The sequence below is a fragment of the Pithys albifrons genome, chromosome 3 (assembly GCF_047495875.1).
Source record: "Pithys albifrons albifrons isolate INPA30051 chromosome 3, PitAlb_v1, whole genome shotgun sequence".
Classification (NCBI taxonomy): Eukaryota; Metazoa; Chordata; class Aves; order Passeriformes; family Thamnophilidae; genus Pithys; species Pithys albifrons.
Genome location: NC_092460.1, coordinates 10,144,013 through 10,164,622, shown reverse-complemented (window position 1 = coordinate 10,164,622; position 20,610 = coordinate 10,144,013). Strand labels below are relative to the sequence as shown.

At 42.3% G+C, this 20,610-nt stretch overlaps 1 protein-coding gene across 2 annotated transcripts in view; it reads left to right on the top strand.

Annotated features, from left to right (window-relative positions):
* Positions 1-20,610, top strand: part of SETD5 (SET domain containing 5) — a 64,974-nt gene that overhangs the window by 32,608 nt on the left and 11,756 nt on the right. For both annotated transcript variants that reach the window (XM_071550438.1, XM_071550440.1), the window contains exons 7-19: positions 430-468; positions 1,985-2,227; positions 6,583-6,731; positions 7,050-7,167; positions 7,583-7,692; positions 7,978-8,224; positions 8,431-8,511; positions 10,835-11,101; positions 11,926-12,246; positions 12,776-13,018; positions 16,427-16,556; positions 17,759-18,012; positions 20,456-20,512. In XM_071550438.1, the coding sequence (XP_071406539.1) occupies positions 430-468; positions 1,985-2,227; positions 6,583-6,731; positions 7,050-7,167; positions 7,583-7,692; positions 7,978-8,224; positions 8,431-8,511; positions 10,835-11,101; positions 11,926-12,246; positions 12,776-13,018; positions 16,427-16,556; positions 17,759-18,012; positions 20,456-20,512 (2,259 nt within the window). The remainder of the gene's footprint in view (positions 1-429; positions 469-1,984; positions 2,228-6,582; positions 6,732-7,049; positions 7,168-7,582; positions 7,693-7,977; positions 8,225-8,430; positions 8,512-10,834; positions 11,102-11,925; positions 12,247-12,775; positions 13,019-16,426; positions 16,557-17,758; positions 18,013-20,455; positions 20,513-20,610) is intronic.

Sequence of the window (20,610 nt, the reverse complement as noted above, 5' to 3'; positions counted from 1 at the left end):
TCTTCTGGTAGGCACTGATTAAATAAAAGGCTGGGGGCAGGAGCCATGTGAGGTCTTCAGGGGTTGTTTTTGTTGTGAACCACCTTGATTTTGTTGGTGGACCCTTCTTGTATCAAAGCAAGTGTGTTTAGTCAGGACAGTTTAGTTCTGATCTTGACATTTTTACTAAGTGTGAGGCAAACTTTTTTAGTTCAGAAATTCTGGTCATCAAGCTTTTCAGTAGTTTCCACTGGATTTGCATTGCGGAGTCTTTTTGTTCAAGTCCATTGCTTCTGTGTAGGTTTTCCTATAATTCTTGCTATCCTTTATTAAGGGTTGGAGTAAGATTTGGTGTTGTTCTGTTGGAATAAGATTGAGTGTGGTTCTGAGATGCTCATTCTGAGAAAATATAGAATACTTTATTTTTTCTCTCCTTGTTTTGTTGGACAGGCCTTTCGAGAGGGCTCACGGAAGTCTCTGAGGATGAAGGTGAGTAAAACTGACAACCCTCTGTGATGGTAGTGGGTTTTTTTCCCCCAGTACTTTATGCCTCTCTTGGCTTGCTTGTGGGATTTCTGAATGGGGGACTAGCCTTGGGATAAACTCAACCATGTTCCACAGCAGGTCTGTAAAAGGGTATCACAGCAATTGCCCCTTGAACCTTCCTTATGCTTCTGATAGCTTTTAGTAAGATAATGCCAGCCAGTTCCAAGAGATGACTGATTCATGGCATTGGGAATGAGGTGTTTGATGTAGGGGATGTAGAACTGGTTGTGGCTGCTCTTCTGTGAGGGCAGTTATTGTTGATTGCATCAAGGATATTTCAGGCTTTGACATCAAAGTAGTTCACAAGTTTGACGTTGGGAGTCCCTAGCAGTGCTGCCTTGTTTCTCTCCGTGTTCTCTTACAAGGGATGGATGGGACAATATCTTTATCTCTGATTTCCTGCAGTAGTGGTAGGTGTGGCTATCAAATGGGAACGTTATCTGACGGAAAAAGTAACTTGCACTTTGAGCTAAGTGTGTTCCTAGAAGTACAAGAGGTACCTTGAAGTTTGCTCAGTTCCACCTGGCCACAGGCCTGTAGCTGGCAGTGGCTTCTAGCAGGTGGCTCACAGGGAAGAGGACAATCCTGTGGTGTCTCTATGCACCATTTCCATAGTATGCAAGTGCCTTCAGATGGTAAAATATGCATGAAAACTCTTAATGTTTTTATATATATGATGAAAATAGTAATTGCTCTTCAGTTGTCCTTGTCACTAAGATCTTGGTGTCACATATGTCTCAGTCCCTTGTGAAGCCAGTTGAGTTACTGGCCTCTGGAATATTTGTTGAATTACTTCAACTATTGTCAAGTAAAGAATGAAGCTTAAATATTTTTTTCTCCAGCTTCTGTTTTCCCCTCCCTTACAAGACAGTGTAAACGGATTACCTGGTTTTGCCCTCTCTTCTTTGCTCTGCTTAGGACTGGCATTTTTAACCCTCTGGGTATTAGCCTGTGCTCTACATTCAGTTTCTTGAAACTGACCATTTAGCCAGAAGGTTCAGAACTATTTCTGGATCAGTCACTGCACAGATTGAGATGCAGTCAGCATCATCTGTCATTATGTTGGACATGAGTGGGTTGACTGTAGGACAAGCCTACATGAGATTTATTTGTCTTTGTGTGTTCTGTTTCATTGCTTTTTTAATCCACTTAATTATTTTTCAAAAGTGATATTATTTTATTTCTGACCACATATTAGCTTGATTTTATTTTAAATAGCAGTGCCAAATACTAGCTCTCAGGAGGTTCTAGCCCTGCACAGAATTCTCCATAGACTCCTAAGTGGCACTGTTGTACAGTGTTTTGCAGGGTGCAGGTGCTGAAAAATGCATCCTCATCACCAACACTTACATAGCTTGGAACAGATTTGCCTTTTTTTTAGCGTATTCATGTGCTTGGAGCACCAGGGGTGGGTTTTCCTGCTGTGTACTAGCCCTTCACTCTTTGCTGTTTGCTGCAGAATTCCCCTTCTGAAGCACATGCCTTGGATGAAAACACAGCTGAAGGGTGGGAGAATCGGATCCGCCTCTGGACAGACCAGTACGAAGAAGCCTTCACGAACCAGTACAGTGCTGATGTGCAGAACTTGCTGGAGCGTCACCTCAACTCTAATAAAGAATATGTGGGCAAAACTGCTATGCTAGACACAATCAACAAAACTGAGCTGGCCTGCAATAATACTGTCATTGGCTCCCAGATGCAGGTGAGAACCAGCGTGACAGAGGCAGGATAGGTCAGGTCCTCTGGTTTGTAAGGCATGGGCATGGTGAGGAATATCATAACTCATTTCAGACTAACAGGCAGAGGTTTAATACACAGTGAATCAGAAGAGATGCCAGTATTTAAGGCTCAGAAATACTCACATTTGACCAAATTAGTGTTGCTAGGTTGGGAATATATTGTACAGTTTCTGTGATACGGTTCACATAAACACTTTTGGTCACTGAATGGCTTGAGGCAGAAGCAGATCTATCACTTATTGGAGATAGGAAATTTCCTGCTTTCCATCTGAGTTTTCCAGTCCCCTTTATTTATTTTATTTTTTTGGCTCATGTTGTGTGGAAGGCCATTTCAAAGAACTTTTCAACATTATTTCAGTATTTTGGATTATTATTTCGATTCTGGTAACTTTCAAATCATGCACATCTACAACTGATTTTAGGGAACTGTCTCTTCCTAACTTTTACATGGTGTCATCTTTGTGGAATGCACGTAAACAAGGAAAAAACGGAAAATAACATGTTTGTGTGGTGCATGTTCTCCCCTACTACTTGTAGCTGTTGTTTCGTCTGGTCCGTGCTTTATTGAACAGAGCACAGCATTCCCACCCAGTTCAGGCTTTGTGGGGCTTCCTTATCCAGGACAGTGCAGTTAAGTGCAGCTGAAAGGGTGGGCTCCAAAGCAGAAGTGGGGCACCTCTTCTGTAAAAGGGGAGCAAAATCAGAAACCTGAATATCGGGTATGTGTTAGTGCTTGAATCATTTATTTTTTATATCAACTGACTCACTGCTCAGTGAAGTTCATGTGCCACCTTCCCCTCTGCTTTCAGGCAGGTGAAGCACTTCAGGCAGAGCACAAATATTGCCAGTAAGGGAGAGTGCAGACAGAGCACTTTGGACCCAACTTTCTTCCACTGTTGCTGCTAGTTCCACAATGAATAAGACTTCTGAGGGGACTGGGGACAAACACTTCCTGTTGGCTATGTGAGTAGCCTTCCTAAAGGGAGCAGTTCAGGAAATAAAGAGAAGAAAACATTCTGCATCTTTAGAAAGAAATATTTTGAGACTAAATGTAACCTCTCATATGTCCCTCACATAGGTTTTAAGGAAAGTTCCAAAGTAAGTAGTAAAACATACTGCCTGTTTCTCCTTACCACCTTCATAGAGTACAGCAGGACAGAAGATTATAAAAGATATCATAATAAATGTGCTTGTTCTTGTCATGCTCTCTTGGCCATCCCTTCCCAGTACAGACAGGTTTTCCCACAGGGAAAAGTGGCCAGCATTCCAAATCAGAAGACTCCAAATATAACATATCCCAAAGAAACAAAAAGGTAGAAAGTTGCAAAACTTAGTAGTGATTTGGAGTTGACCTAGACGAGCTGTCAGTAGGTACCTGTCGATGTGCATGCTGCGAAGGTGTAAAGGGACTTAATGGCTTTGTACTTTTTGGATACTGAGGAAAGACCAAGTGGCTGTCCTGGGCTGCTGCTTCTCAGCTCTTGTGTCCCATTTGCTTAGTTCAGCAGGTGGTTCTGGAGTGTTGTGAGGAGGGGGCAGCCTGCACAGGTGTGGAGTGAGTGCTCTCACCTTCATATTTGTTCCACTCATTTTCCTCATCGTTTTTTTCACAAACTGAGAAGGCTTTTTGGTTTGCATCAGTTGTCTTTTAACTTGATATTGATATTGAAAATAAAAAGAGCTTTTCTACAGGGTAAGGGAAAACAGGTATTTTGAGCTAGAAAAAAATCAGGAGACTGTGTCAATATGCAGTTGGCAGCTGTGTGTAGATGGGTGTCATCACTGCTGTCTTGGCCATGGAGACTCTTGAGAGAGGAGAAAGGAATAAAAATAATGTTTTATATGCCCTGTGTACTCTTAACAGTTGAGAGAGGTGTTTGGCTTGGGTAAACAATGATGCAAGTGTATACTTAAATAAAAATTCTAGATTAAGGTAAGAAGGAAGTGTGACCTAAAAGCTTCCTAAAGCCAGGAGGGGTAGGGAAAGTTGGGTTAAGGGTTATACATATAGTACATGGGATTTTGATCACTGTAATGTTTTGGATAATACAAGAGGAAATGGCCTCAAGTTTTGCCAGGGGAGGTTTGCATTGGATATTAGGAATTTTTTTTTCACCAGAAGGGTTATCAAATACTGGCACAGGCTCCGTCACTGGAGGTGTTTAAAAGACGTGGTTGTGGCACTGAAGGATATAGGTTAGTGATGGACAGGGCAGTGCTGGGTTTACCATTGAACTCAATGATCTTAGAGGGCTTTTCTAACCCAAATAATTGGGTGCAAATATGGTAAACCAATTCTTAACTGTCCTAATGATGCAAAGGGAAACTTGTGAAAATATGAAGCTATTTAGTGTCATGAATAAAATCATCTTAGTCCTGGCTACTGCCAGTTGGTCGACAAACTGAAAACTGTGAATCACTTCTCTGCCTGTTGTTGCCAAACCAAACCCCAGGGTTAGTATTTGCCCTTTGTTGCCTCTGATAATGCTGACTTAAGCTCAAACCCCTGATTGATTTCACATTCTGAAGTGAAGAGCGAAAGGGCCTTTATAAAATAAAGCCACTGAGTATTATGCAGATGTTGCTCTGCAAACATATCAGAACAGTTTTGGCTGATTAGCAGTCAGCAATCCCTAGCCTATGACATGAATAAAATCATTTGTTCTTTTCACACATGAAAGCATGGCAGCTAATCCTCTTCATATTTCTAAATTCATAGAACGAAAACAAGCTGAGCTAGGGCCTTATCAGAAAAGCTGTGAGATCATTCCTGTTTTACCAAACCCAGATAAATAAGTTTTACAGATACAGAGCTTCTCTTTCCTTCATGGACTTTCTCCTCCTCCCACCACCCCACCTTGTCCAACCCGTGTTCCCCAAGCTGTTCTTCGGCATGAGGTGAACAGTAATACAAGTCAGTCATGGGGCAGAGGTGAGTGTGAAGGCCATCAGACATGAACTTGCACCTCTGCAAGATATTGGTATTCGCAGTATTGATAGAGCAGTAGAACAGTTTAGGTTGAGAGGAGCCACTGAAGGTTATCTGATCCAAGTCTGTGCTGTAGGGCCAGATGAGAAACTATAACAGCAAAGGAATGGTAGTATAAAAAACAAATTATTGAACTGGACACAAACTTGTGTCTCAACTCTAATTCCTCTAATAACTTCAGATGCTTTCTCCTTATCTTCTGTCACATACTAAGAAATCTCATCCCATTTATTTGTTACCATTATTTGTTACCACAGTTGGATAGTACAAAGAGTAATGTTTTATCCATTTGAGCAGACTGCTCAGGAGCTGTTTCTAGTGAGAGTTCTATCAGGAAAAGTTGGGAACTTGTCTGTAATAAGATCTTGTGTTTTACTTCTAGTTTAGATACGTGACTGTCATTATTACTGATGCAAGAGTACTTATGCCTCAGTTCACTCTGGAAAAGTATCAAAACTGGGTCCTTCTGAGCAGTAAATAGAATGGTTAGGAAGGAACAGGCACAGCACTTGTGGTGAGGCAGCCAGTCATCTTCATGTAATTTTTACTTGAGAGAAGTTCAATCTGTTAAGTAAGAAAAGGACTTTGTTTTTATGGAAGAAGTCTTTCCTATGTCCTAGTGCTTATTAATATCCCTTCCATTATTTCATAAAATGTGTTGTATTTGGATGTCTGTACTTAAAGGATGTTTTGGTTTCATACTGTCAAGACACGTTGTTGTGAAAACCCATTGCAATGGAGCTCTAGACTTGAACAGGAAGATGTTTCAACAAACTGTCACTACTTCATTAAAAATTTATTTCATGTTAAAAAATTAAAAATCAACAGCACTAGTTGAGCAGACAGATGTAGAGAAGTTTCTGGATGGAGATGGAAATTGCCAGCTTAAGTCTTTGGCCTGTTAGCTGGAATTTACTATCCTCTGCAGAAGGAAAAGCTTGCAGTCTTTTCTTCTGAATGTGTGACAACCCACAATTTAGGCAAGATTTGAATTATTCTGGCTGTGAAAGTGGCCATAATTGTAGAGCAGTTCCCTGTTAGTAGCAAGTGACAGGTCTGGTTATGCCTCCTGGCTGCAAGACTGAAATACTCAGTCTGACAGATTTATCTGACTTAGTGTTGAAGGAAAGGAATAAATACTGTCGGCTTTTGATAAATATTATCAAGGTCACTGGTTGTTACCAAAATGTTACAGAATAAACAATATACTCACTGACAAAGTTTCTCTATGTTGCTACAAGAGTAATTTTTCTTCTCATGTGGGTAAAATATTCATGAGTTAGAGACCTCGGTTTAAATTCTCATATTTTGTTCTGGTTTTTGTTACAGCTGCAGCTGGGAAGGGTGACTCGGGTTCAGAAGCACCGGAAGATCCTGAGGGCAGCAAGAGACTTGGCACTAGATACCCTTATAATTGAGTATCGAGGGAAGGTTATGTTACGACAGCAATTCGAGGTCAATGGGCATTTCTTCAAAAAGTAAGAGTACTATGAAGTGATTAATGTGAGAGCATCGTGGCACAGAGAAACTGGTGTCTCTATGGGTTAATGTTCACTTACAGGGCCTTGAAAGCTGTGCCATCCATAGAAATGTGCAGTCAAATATACCACCTCAGCTTGATGCTCAGCTTGTGGACCAAACCCTCTGAAATAGATCTCTTAAATTGATGGAAGTGCATAAGCACCCAGAGCAATAGCGCTGATGCAAGTGCTGCTTCCAGTTAAGTGGGGGATACCTGTTACAAGTGCCATGGGAATTGGGTATTTTGGGATTGAGATATTGTGTTGCTTCTCCAGGCCATATCCCTTTGTGCTGTTCTACTCCAAGTTCAATGGCGTTGAAATGTGTGTTGATGCCCGCACCTTTGGTAACGATGCCAGGTTCATCAGGCGATCCTGCACTCCAAATGCAGAGGTAAATTCCCTCCTCACCATCACTGTAATTGCAGATACATGTTTTACATAAGCTTAGTGCTTTCCCTAACTTAAAACACAGTAAATGGGGTAAATTCTCTGTATCTCTTGCTTGTTTGATGGTTTATATTTGGAATATGAGAAAGTTCGGGAACATGAGGGTTTTTTTTTAAAAGAGAAATATTTCTTTAATGTTTTTGCTGCGGAATGATACTTAGAGTAAGCAGGTAGGAGTAGGTGTAAGTGGAAAAGCACAGGATGAGACAAGAGCAGCGAAGCAGGCTTTTCCTCATGGAGAATTTGGGATAATTGTTCAGGGAGTAGATAAGAGCTGCTTTGCAGAAGGAGGCTTTCCTCTTGGAAGTAGGAAATGCAGCTTCTGAAGATGCTAATTTCTCTTTACTTTGTTTAACAAGGTTCGTCATGTGATTGCTGATGGGATGATCCACCTATGTATCTACGCTGTTGCCACCATTGCCAAGGACACAGAGGTTACCATCGCCTTTGACTATGAGTACAACATCTGGTGAGTCCTTCACCTCGCCCAGGAGCTCTCCACTGCCCTCCTGGACTGGACATCTTCCTCCAGCCCTTTCCTCGCATTCTACATTTTGCTCCGTTTTCTACTGAATTGCATTTCCCGGCTATTCTGTCCAGTTCTGCTGGCATATTCTACAGTAGAGGCCATAAGGTAGCCTGCTGTCCTTGCTTTGGCACGTGGTGAGATGTTTAGTAGGAGATGCATTGAATGTCTCTGTACAAGGGTTAAGAAATGAAGAGTGACACGAATTATGTTTGTGTTTTGGAGCAGCAATTATAAAGTGGACTGTGCGTGTCACAAGGGGAACCGGAATTGCCCTGTGCAGAAACGTAGCCCAAATGCTGCAGAACACCTACCTCCACCTGTTTTAGGCACACTAATTGGGGCAGAAACACGCCGGCGAAAAGCCCGTCGAAAGGAGCTAGAAATGGAACAGCAGAGCATTGCTTCGGATGAGAACAGCAGTCAGCAAACAGAGGAAGTTCCTGAGGGACCTGCAGCAGTCAGTGACAACGAGGTAAAACCTTTGGCCCCCAGTGTATGTATTGTTACCGTTCAGTGCTGTGGAATCTGATCCAGGGGCACCGGAGTCTGTAGAACAGAAACTGCAGGAAGCCTTTTTTTGAACCTTTAGCACCCATTGAATTGCCATAGAAGCCTTCATAACTTTAAGACAGTACTGCTGGGCATTGTTGACATACTAAGTTTGGGCTTCTCTTTCAGGTGCCAGAGAAGGAGGAGAAACAAGAAGGGGAGAAAGAGGAGCCTGTAGATGAACAGGGAGCTCTAGTCCACAGCCGACGGGCAAGTACCTCTCTCTGTCTGGGTATCATCCCCCTTAGGACTTTCTTCATGCAGTGACCAACAGGTCCAGTGGGTTATTTCACTTGTTTCAACACAAATCCCAACTCTTAGTGATCTTCAGTTATCAGAAGCAAAAAAAAAAAGTGGCAAAAACCCACCTGGGTTGACTCCACATCACAAAATTTATGTTAGGGTGCTGCAGATTAGGAGATACACAATAGATTTGTTTCATTAATGAAAGGTTTAACTGTTACTTTCAGTGCTGTTCTGTAGTCTAAAACATACCATTAATAGAACTTAACCAGCACCAGATTTGAGAAAGGTAATTGCAGCTTTTTATGTTCCTGCTGCCCTTCCTTATTGCCAGTACAAGAATTTATGGCACCATATAGAATCATAGCATAATTTGAGTTGTAAGGGACTTTCAAAGGTCACCTAGTCCTACCCCCCTGCAATCAGCAGGGACATTTTTAACTAGATCATATCATGAACCACAACCTTAATTGTTGCTAAAATTTGACCTGTTTTGCTGGTTCATATTTGTTAGCATATATCTGTTTCCAATATGAGTTCATAATTATGTTGCCATGTGGGAAAAAAATAGGATCAAGAAGCAAAAGTTAGTGATAGAAGTAGACCACCACCAGTGCTGTTAGCACTTACTACAAAATACCTTTGTGTTCCCGGTTGTTGTCTTAAACTGTTGTCTTGATCAAAATATTTCTTAATGCTCTGGGATCTTTGGTAACACAGCCCCTTTTCAGCCTTCCTCAGTACTGAGTAGAGCTGGTGGGTTTTTTCCTGTGCTTCTTATGGCTCCTGGGATTGCTGCCTGGATTAGAAGGCTTTATGCACGTGAATGGAGCCGTTCTGGTTCTACTTAATTCAATAATTTAGATAAATAAGCACAAACCCCAAACACACAAGTCAACCAACCAAAAACTCGAGGAAGGAAATCAGAAAAATTGCTCCAATCCTTTTACTAACCAACAAGTATATCAGAACTAGGAGTTCCTGGGTTTTTTTGCTCACCAGTACCATCACCTGTCTTCCTCTAATCAAATATGTGGATCTTCTAAGTGTAAATTTCCTGAGAATGCTTTGAATGTTAAGATAGCAACTTGCAGAGCTGAGGGCTATCCAGCAGAGAGATTCTTGGATTATCTCATGGATTTTTTTTAGAACAGATGAGATAAAGCAGTCAGCTTCCATTGATATTTGAATGAAAGCAGTCATCCATCAGACTGGCCTTTAGCTTGGAGGGAAGATCTCATTTTAATGCAGGGAGGCTGATCTGTCTCTGGGACAGAATAGTTCAGTAAGTCTGACTGAAGCGTTCATTTCCCATCAGCCTGTAAGCCCTTTCCTGTAGGTTGCACCAGTTAATCTGCTTTAATGCGATTCAGTTTTCTATACTTGGCACCAGGTAAATACCCATATCTATAGTTTCCCCAGTCTCTCTTTTTGTGTGTGTGTATTGAATATTCTTGAGCAGAAAGCTGTAAAAGGCCAGGCTGCTGTGAGTGAGTACTGCTGTGTGCTTGAAGGTACTTTCTCCTTCCTGACAAGTCTCAGAATACACTTGATGCCACTTCTTAAAATCCACTTGATTCAGCCTGTTTCTTGCCAGTCACTTCAACCTTACTGTACTTGGCCTTTTACATGCATAATTACCAATTATTTCTGACATAGCTAGGTGATAAGATTGCCTGTCCTTTCTGTTTTCCTAACAAATGTATTTGTTTTACCTCTCTATTTTCTCATGTTCTGTTTTTCTTACCCACTATGTAAGCTGCTTACCCAAAGCTTTTATTTTTGAGCTGGGTCATCTGCTGACATCAGGAGAGGAATGAATCTGGATCACTTTAGTCAGTTTGTGTGGCGTGTTATACTTGCTGCAAATTACTGAATCACTTACTTCTGTTGCCTCTGGCTTCTGTTTGCTTCTAACACTTGGTCATTAGCAAGTAGCTCTATTTGTTTCCAAGTTGCGGTTTTTAATTCTTCAAAATTATGCATTTCCTTGTGGCTGTTTTATAAATATAACTCAGTAGTATCTAAGTGGTCCTATTTAAGAACAAAGTCAAGTTCTTCTAGTTGCTCTGTGAACACATGATTATGTTGTTGTTATTCTGGGAAATTTGCCATGTTGAAAAATGCAAATAACTGAAAAGAACTGTCTCTCTCTGTCCCCTGTCTGGCTTTTGTCATTGCTGTTTGGCAGTTGTTCTCCTTTCTCTTCTGCTTCCCATATCTGTTACTGCCTTCTCTTCCTTACGTGCATCATTCACCATGCTGACTTCAGTTTACTCTTGTGTTCTAGTCCCGGGAAGACAGGAAGGTAGAAGCCATCATGCACATGTTTGAGAACTTGGAAAAGAGGAAGAGGAGAAAAGAGCAACCTTCAGACCGTAACAGCACTGATGCTGAAATCAGTGTCAATTCTGAAGCTCCTGAGCTGGAGGAAATAAAAACAGAGACTCCTGAAACCGAAGATGGAAGTTCAGCACTGAGTGCTCCCCCTCCAAATGTTCCTAACAGTAACAGCAGCAGTACTGGGGTTAACACACGAAGGTCTTCACAAGTAGCGGTAAGATGAAGATAGAACTGTTTGATACCTTGTACCAAGCTTAGGTGCAGCATATCTGGTCATAAGATCATTCAGGTTGGGAGGAGCTTTGTGAGCTCTCTAGTCCATTCTGAGTAAAGTAGGGTCAGCTCTGAGGTCAGACCAGATTGGCCAGGGTTTTACCCAGTCTCTAAAACCTCCAGGACGGAGATTCACAGGCCCTTTGGGAAACCTCTACAAATTTGTAACTGTTCTTATGGTGAAGACATTTTGCCATTTATCCAGTCTGAACCTCTTGTTTCAGTGTTGCATGTACATTGATGCACCACTGCATCTTCTCAGTGGCTTCAGGCTGCTTGTAGAAAGACTGCTGTTACATCCCCTGCAGTCCTGTCTGGGTGGGACAAGCCCAGCTTTTTCACTGGGTGGGCCCCTTCTGTGCTGGCATGAGCTTAAGTTGAATGCATAACTGCAGTGATGGAGTTCTTCACCCAATCTGCTTTGGATGCATGTGTTCCCATTTTATGGCAGGGCCCAGACACTTGCCTGGAATGCTCCATGTCAGCTCAGGTCAGGAATAAGAGCAGTTACCTTGAGATAGGCAGCAAGTTTCGTATTGCTGCTTTCTTCCTAAAGACCCAGGCTCTGGTTGATCCTTTTAAGAACGCAGAAGACAAAATGATAATTTGCCAGTGTTGAAGGGTCTCCAAGGCCATCCTATGAACCAACACAGAGTCCAGCAAGATTTTGAGAGTCAGGTAGTGTCAATCTCAATTCTCGATCCTGTATGCAGAGAAAAGAAATACTTATAGAGGTGCTTGGACTAATGAAAGTTTGTATTGTAGGATGCTGTCCCTGAGAAACCAGTGACTAAGCCAGCTCCAGCAAAACCCTCCAGGCCACGACCAAAAAGTCGTTTCTCTCGATACCGGACCAGTTCAGCACAAAGACTGAGAAGGCAGAAACAAGCCAGTTCCCAGCAAGCTGAACTTGCACAGGCTGTCCCAGAGGAAGGAAGCACTGCCAGCTTGGTAACCACAACAGATGTCAGCAATGTGGAAGGGCCAGGAGAAGGCAGACAGTTGTCAGGATCTGACCCAGCTGCTGTCCTGGCTGCAGGATCTCAGTCTAATCGAGCTGCAGTAAAGTACCCCAAAACAAAAAAGGTAAATATGATCAAGTGCTCAAAGGAGGAATGGCAGGCTGGGGGTATCCATTTAGGACAGAGCAAAGAGGTTACCTTTCAACTTAGAATTGAAGACAAAAAGAGGGAATATGACTGCAACTGTAATGTGCAAGCTAGGATAAACTTGTAAGGGAAAGGAGGAAAAATTGGAGGAGATTGCAGGCAGCTGCCATATACTGGGCATAAATTAGATATTGGTACATTTAGGTTTGTATGAGAAACTAGTTTTGAACAAGGTGATCAAGTCTTTGGAGAGCTTTTTAATAAGATGAATGGAGCATAGAATCAAGCTACTTCTGTAACACTGGATTACTTTGTGTGCCTGCAACAAACAGGTGAGAACTGGGTTAGACATAGGATGTCTTGCCTGTGTTCTTCCTGCTAAGGAGGAGGGCAGTTTTAGCATATGAGGGCTGAACTGAGCACTGCTTCCTCATACACCATTGTGCCACGTTGCCTTTCTTCTTCACCTGTGCTGGTTGCATTGATCTGTGTGTTTTCTCCTTCAGTATCTTGTCACCGAGTGGCTGAATGACAAGGCAGAAAAGCAGGAGTGTCCTATTGAGTGTCCTCTGCGCATTACTACAGACCCAACAGTTTTGGCAACTACCCTAAATATGTTACCAGGTCTCATCCACTCCCCACTGATCTGTACCACACCTAAACACTACATTCGCTTTGGTTCACCATTCAACCCAGAGAGACGTCGAAGGCCCTTTCTGTTGGATGGAATTTACAGCTCCTGTAAAAAGGTATGTTTGTTCATGTCTTACCTTCATGGTCTATATACTCATCCAGCTCTTGCTGCCCTCCTTGTAAAGCAGTTGTGTCCTCTTGGAGTTTATTTCCATGTATTCCTGCTGAGCAGGTGTAGTGATGCAGTGTCCGGGCTATGACTGCTGACCTTCTAATCACTGCTCAGTTACTCCCCTCTTAGAAACAGGTACTTTCAGATCTGCAGTGACTGTTATTATCCAGCATACGTGAGTCAAGGAGTGTTAATGTTGCCCTTAGAAAATTTTATCTTACTACTTTCACAGCCAGAGGATGGTTGGCATTGTGGGATAGGACAGTGTTGGAAAGGACCTCAGGAATACAGGGTCACAGTCAAGATCCTTTGCCTTTGCAAAAGGCTTTGTAGTTTTAAAGCTCTGTGTTTGCCTGTTTGCAAGAGCAAGTTCACAGCTCTCTGATTGGGATCATAGACAGCCTATCTGCAACAGATACTTGAGGCCATGCAGAAAGCCTGAACTGAGCCCAGCTGCAGATTTAATTCCTCCAGAGATGGCCAGTAAATGCCGGTATTTACCCATCTGCAGGGAAACAGTAGCCAGGTTAGTTTGCTCAGTCAGATTTTTATCAGAATCCATCTTTTTGTTGGCTTTGCTCTGGGACTTTTCCAGTTTCTGTGAACATGAGAACAATTCTATCGAAATCCTTTCTGATCTCCCTGTCTTGGTAGCTTTCAGAGTCAGGTACCATGTCGTGGTTTCTTTGCCTTCCTTTGTCTGAGGGTATTTTACCAGAGAGAATCTTTGGACTTTACTGTTTCCACCTTCAGCCAATTTGTTGTCATGCCCTGATAGGCACCTACAAAAATAAGCAGAGGTCTCTCTTCAGTATTTACTTCATAGGTAAAGTTCTTCATAGTTCATATATAGATGTATGGACAAACCTTGTCTGTTTATGAATGCCTGGGCAACCTCCTCAAGCATCTTTAAGCTGAGAACTGCAAGGTTTGAGCTGCTTTTTGAACAGTATCTTTGAGCCTCAGGGAAGAGAGAAGCATCGAGAGCAAGGCTGGCAGTTATTTGGAGTTCTCTGCTCAGTGCAGTTGCTGTGCAAGTACTAGAAAGTTCACAAATGAATGAAAACTATTGTGATGGATCTTTTGCTACATTTGACTGTTTTCTAGTCAAATGATACTTTTCACTGCTGGAGAGGGAATGGACTAATTTTACTACGGATGGCTTCCATTTAGGCCACACCTTCCCTGAAGTTGTGTGTCCAAAACTGGATGTTGTGTTGCAGCTGGGTCATTTTCAAAGCAGAAAGGTGTCTTTTAGCCTATTAGTAAATTTTGTGCATCCCAATATGACTGAGTTTTCTTTGACAGATTGATTTAGACTTATGTTCAGTTCATGATTTAGTGTGTTTGTTAGAACAACTCATTAGTTTTCTAGCCTGTAATTTAGAATTGATTGTTTCTGGCTTTATATAGTACTTTGTCCTAGGCTGTGCTAAGCTGTGCATGATTTTTCCTTGTCCATTTCCCACTTTAGTAGGGAACTTGTCAATGCTGTCGTCTAGTACGTTCCTGTTTCTTAATCTGAAAATTTAAATATGCGGCCTACTCCATTATCTAAATAGTGAATAAAAGACTGAAAGCTTCTGTTTCCAGAACAGATGTTGCAGAAATAATTTGTTAGATTTCTGCTTTTTGAATGTAAATAATTGTTAACTATTCTAGTGAGGGGTTTCATCCACTTTGTAGGAGATCCCTAGCTTTTTCTTGGAAAATGCTTTTTAGCATTTGGTGGTTTTATGACTTCACAGTCTGGAGATGTAGATTTCTGCTTCTCATGTTCAGGAATGTTTAGGAAGCTCACAAGGAACACCTCCTTTTCTGCTAGCTGTGGTCTAGAAATGGTCCAGAACTTGGTGACATTGTCGTCTCAAGACCTCATCTTTGTCTTGTCTCCTTTTGACTGCTCAATAAAGGAGGTTGATTTATAAAGGCTGTTGAAATAGATCACATATTTTCTTGGATTGTCAGCAGGCTTCATCCTTAAACTACTGAGAACTGTGCCAAAAAACTCAGCTGATGATCTCAGTTTGCATCCAAAGCATGGCAGTGTCTGAACCTCGCAAGGAAACTGAACTGTAACCTGCTCTCACGTTAATCACACACTGTACAGTGACTTGGCTGCCAGATCAGATGCCACGTTTGAGGTAGTGGTACTCCAGACTGGCTGGCACCTCTCACTCTTCCTGGTGGCCGCAGTGGAATCCATTGAGTTACATTTGAACAGAGAAGAAGCATCTGCTGTCCAGTAGTGAAGGCCATCAAAATAGATCCTGTCACCTGCTCTTCATCCTCGTATTGAAGTTTTCACTTTGAGGATTGTGGCCTCAGTTTCTGTTGTGCTTTCACAATAGCTTTGAGGAATCATAAGACATATATCTGTATAATAGGATACACATTGCTGGCATGCAGATGAACTGCGGATTGCTGAAAGGTAAAATTACAATTTTAAACCTCTCTGGGAGAAGAGTCAGGTAAAGTGAGTCCCCTGGGTAAACTGCACAAATGAAAATTGCTGTTTGCTTTTTTTCAGCAGTTTGCTGTCACTTTACTGAATCATCTGAGTGTTTTCCCATATATTGTGGCAGTTATTTTTATAGTAAAGATAGTTCCTGCCTACCATCAGAAGTCAGTTTATATCAAGATATAGGGGTAGCACACCCACTGCAGCAGCTGATTTGCTGAGGCTTCAATTCATGTTCACTTATGTGAGGTCTGATACATTCTTTATTGTCCATGTTCAGAAGACCACTGTGACTTTTATCTTTTTTATTAGTAGCTGAAGAAAAGATTTTTTCTTGGTTTACCCTCCTTGAAAACTGTTGCTTGCATTTTTATCAGATTCTTTTGCTCATTGTCTCTGACAGAAACTACAGTCCTGAAGGAGTTGTAATGTAATCAGACTCAGCCATTGGTCTGCTAGAATTGTTACAGCAGAATCTCTGTTAAGCTCTAGTATGCCTTGGTAGAACAGGAGTCTACTGTGCAGGAAACAGGTTTTAGATAATTCATAATATTCGTGTCCCTTTTCTTTTAAATTAGAATTGCTTTTAATAGTTTTAGGTGCCGTTGTTTTGCCTTTTTATAATTTGCTCTTTATTTATCGTTGTGGTACTGCTGACAACTGCTGGTCCCAGAATACATCTCATGGAGAGCACAGTCAGCCCCATCACAGCAGGTGGTGGGCTCAGTGTTCTAACGGGCTCCTGCCTGAGCGCACATGAGGGAGGTAATCCCGGTGTTCTGAGCAGCCTGCCCTGCTCCACACAAGTGTAGGAGTCTTGAGTGCATCCTGCAAGATAACATAGAAAGTACCCGAGGAGTTTCACGTTTATGTAGTCTCGTTCTGTTTCAGCGCTGGATCAAACAAGCCCTGGAAGAGGGGATGACTCAGACCTCACCAGCTCCGCAAGAGAACAGAGCCCAATGTCTATACCAAAGTAACGAGAACAGCAGTTCCTCCAGCATCTGCAAAGATGACACAGGTAAGTGCTCAGCACCATTGGGGCAGCATGGACACTGGAGTCAGACTGGGGGAGGTGCTGAGTAGCAGAGGCAGCTGTACAAGTGGTATCTCAGTGTACTGCTGCGTGATGGCACAGCTCTGTGGTAGGTGAGAATGTTGCTTGGTTGTTCATTCCAATTTTTGCAGATCCATTCTAGCTTGACTATGTGTACAGTTTCTGAGTATTTTCCTGTAGAAAGAAAATCACTTAGTCTTGCATCATCAACCTCCGTGTTGTGTGATCTTTTGTACAATAGAAGGAGTGGGGGGGAAGTGAGTACAGTATCATCTCTTTTCAGCAGGATGTTGTTAGATGGACGACAAAGTACCTGATGACTGTAGAAAGTCTTACAGGGATGTATGTAATAAGCAAATGACTAAGGAAGTCTCAAAGATGGAGAAGCTAAAATCTGTGAGTAAAGCAGCAGAATGGTTAAATATTGTGTCTGAATCCTTTTACAGAGAAAGAGAGTGAAGATCTGCCCAGTCAGGGATCAGTTTTCAAAGGATGACAGGAGGCTAGACAACACAGATTATACAGAATTGATTATTGAAAAGTTAGATGAATAGGAAATGAACAGAATGCCAGAACCAATAAATGTACATCCTGAGCAAGACCTGAAGAAGCAAACAACTGAACTATAGAATTCACTGATTTTTTTTTTATTTAACTGAGCATCACAGAAGATTATTATTTGAAGTGAGATAGGCCTGAGGGAAAGGCTATAATCTTTTGTGGGAGTGAAATGTGTCTGGGCTGTATTGATGTAACCTATAGGGTACTGTTAGGTTCAGGTAATGATAATTGAGCTGTCTCTGGTTTGTTTGTAGCAGTGACAGTGACATGTCCTCTGACCTCTCTCCTCCATTCTCCTCTCCTCTTTTTATCGTTTCCTGTCTTCCTTTTCCCCAAGCTCCTACTTCTGCTTACTTGTAGTCGAAATATTTCCTTTCCTTGTTCACCATGTGTTCCTGATTATGTGTTGTTCTGTTAGCAGGATCTAGACATTGCTGTAGAATTAATTCAGAGATGCTTCATTTTTAGAGAGCTTTTGTAGTTGCATTGAAGGCTCATGGGCTTCATTTGGACTGGGAGTAGGGGGAAGGAGACATATGATTTGCTGATGGTTAATGGTTAAGGTTGGTGGTTCAGCCTTGTCCTCAACTCATCTTGCTTTTCAGACTTGCTGAGTCCCCTGAAGAAGTGGAAGTCTCGCTACTTGATGGAGCAGAATGTTAAGAAGTTGCTGCGGCCGCTGTCTCCCGTGACCCCCCCACCTCCCATCCCGCCAGTTCCTGGCTCAGTGAGCCCTCAGCTGGCTACGCCCTGCTCGTCGCTGCCCGGAGAGGAGGAGAGTCGCAATGGTTACGGAGTGATGTTCTCACCCATCCCCTCTGTGGCTGCCAGTCGCTGCAATACTCCACTACAGTTCGAGGTAAATCTGCCCAGCACTAAATGCTGAAAACAGAGTAATGGGAATATTTGCAGAAGAGGCAACACTAGGGGCACCTTCCTTTGGGATTGTGTGGCTGTATTCCTGAGCAGCATCACAGTGTCAGCCTCAGGAGCACTGCTGCCTTTCTCTCCTGCTCCACTTCTGACCAAATCTCCTCCTCTATTAAATGTCAAACCTCCCTTTGTAGCTATCAGTAACAGCAGTCTTACCTTTTTTCTATTTCTGCAGAGTAGCTCCCAAATTTTACAGACTTTTCATCTTCTCCACTTCTGATGTCTCTGCCAGCGTGGCTTCCAGTCCCTGCTTCTTCCAAAGAGTGCAACACTGTTCCACTTCTAAAAGGCTGTCATTCTCAGCTCCTCTTACCCTAAACAGCTTCCAGTAACCCTGGGTGTGGTAGAAATACTTTACATCAGCTTCCAGTATATCTTTTGGTTTTTCTTTCTCTTGATTGGGCAGAAAGAAAGTAACGTAATAACTTTGATTTCTTGATATTTTCCTTTTGCAAAAATCAGCAGAAGTAGTGAGCAGGCTCTGTAGATGGTTTCTATTGCTCTAAACTCTGTGGGAGAGTTACCAGCATTCACCCAGCCAGGACATTCCACTTTGTGCAGCTGCTCTGTGCCTGTGAAAAGGGACCATGTTGTTTGCAAGTTTGGTTTTATTTTCTAGTGTAGCATATTTCCATTAAAAATCCACAGAACTCTTCAGGCCTGCTGCTCATATTCTACCAGTTAGAACCATTTAAAAAAATGGTGCAGTGATGGACTGCTCCTTACTAGGGACAGTTTTACAGGTATCCCTCATCTGTTTTGCAACAGGTGGTATTTTTTGTGGTATTTTTAGTTTAGTGTGCTTTGATTATTTTCTTTGAGAGCCCTGTCTTGTAAATTGTTTGAGAGGCAGCTCTGTAGAGGTTAGCAGGGAGGATTGTGGAGCATTGAGGAGAGAGGAAAGACTGTTCCAGGCAGAGCACTCTACTGGAAATGATCCTTTCCCTTGCAGTGGCTGAGGAGGCAGATCAGGGCAGTGTTGCCACTGACGTCCACAGTCTAACCACTCCCTTCCTGTCCCTCTATAGTGCTAGTTAATTAGCCTGATTTCACTGGGTACCTATAACTTGTCTTTTCCCTTTCTTTCTTTTGAAAAGAGTCTAAAAACTCACTGGACCATAGGCTTCTTCATTCAAACTTTTGTATTTCCTCCAATGCACCTCATTCATAATATCATTGTTTTAATGTCATGTCAGTTTCATTAGTTATCATCAGTTCTTAGTGGAGTGAATGCATCTCCTCAAGTATAAGGCTTTATATGTCAGTCCTGTGGCACTGCAGAAAGAGAGTGAAAAAGATTCTTCCATCAGTTCACAAGCTTCCTCAAGCAAGCAGAAGTTGTGACTTGCCATCTTGTCTTGCTTGGAAATACATTTTTTGAAGGCTTTTAAGAAACTTCCTTCTTGACTGATTTTCTAGCTGCTCTCTGAAGAGCTTGTATCATAAGCTTCTAAATCTCTGATTGTCAGATTTTTACAGATTGAGTTTTTTCAGACTCAGTTTTGTGACTTTTTAGACTGGAAGCAAATGGAGGATGCTTATCTCCTCCATATTCATAGGAGTGACTAGAAGCAGGAGGACATGCATCTGCCTTTCTGTGGAGTTTGTCAGAAGGGTTTTTTTTAGCTAACAAATTTGAGATTCCTCAATTTTCTGAGGTCATCTGCTCTGCAGAAGACAGTGACTCCTGCCATATTTCTCTGGTGGCAACATACCTCTGGGAAGCTGCCTTCTTCTCTGATTCTATTTCAGACCTGCTCCCTAGCATGGAGAGGGAATGCTAAGGAAAGGGGAAGGAGCCCTTAAACATGCTGTCAGGGGCATATGCTGCCTTCACTGATAGGTGCTCAGATGATCTATTTCATAAAGCTGGTTGTTCACACCTCTTAACTTTACCTGGAAAGGTGAACCACAGTGGATTGAAGGAGATGTTTTCGTTTTACAATATAATGTCTGTGAAAGGTCACCTTAGTGTTTGGGGGATCTTACTTTGTGGGCTAAACGAGGCTTTCTGCCTCTCCCATATTCAGACTAAACACCGTAGATTTCTTTCTCTATATTTAATGCTGCAAACTCTATCTGACAGCATCAGAAATACAAAGAGCAAAGTGCTACTTTTCTTAATGTCCATGTGCTGTTTTGGGTACTAAGTTGCATCATGAGTTTCAATAACCCAGTCCTGTCTCTGCTTCCAGGAGTCTTTATGAAACTGCTTAACCAACCGTGTTGTTGCCTAGGCTGGGGAAACTTCCTGGGATAGTTTTTGTTTAGAATAGCTATTGCTAACCTCTGTGCTTGTATTTTGTACATTGTATTTTGCTTCTTGACTTTTTAGTAGATGAATAACTAGATGCTTTTCCCTCCTCTAGAACGTATCCTCCCCCGAGAGTTCCCCTGCGCATAGGCCAGAGTCCATGTCACCTGAGGTAGTTACTGCACCTGAGCCCGGGAGTGTGTGTGCCTGTGTGTGCCTGGTGGGAGGGGAGGGATGAGGGCTGCAGTGGGAATAAGGGTGTGGAGCATT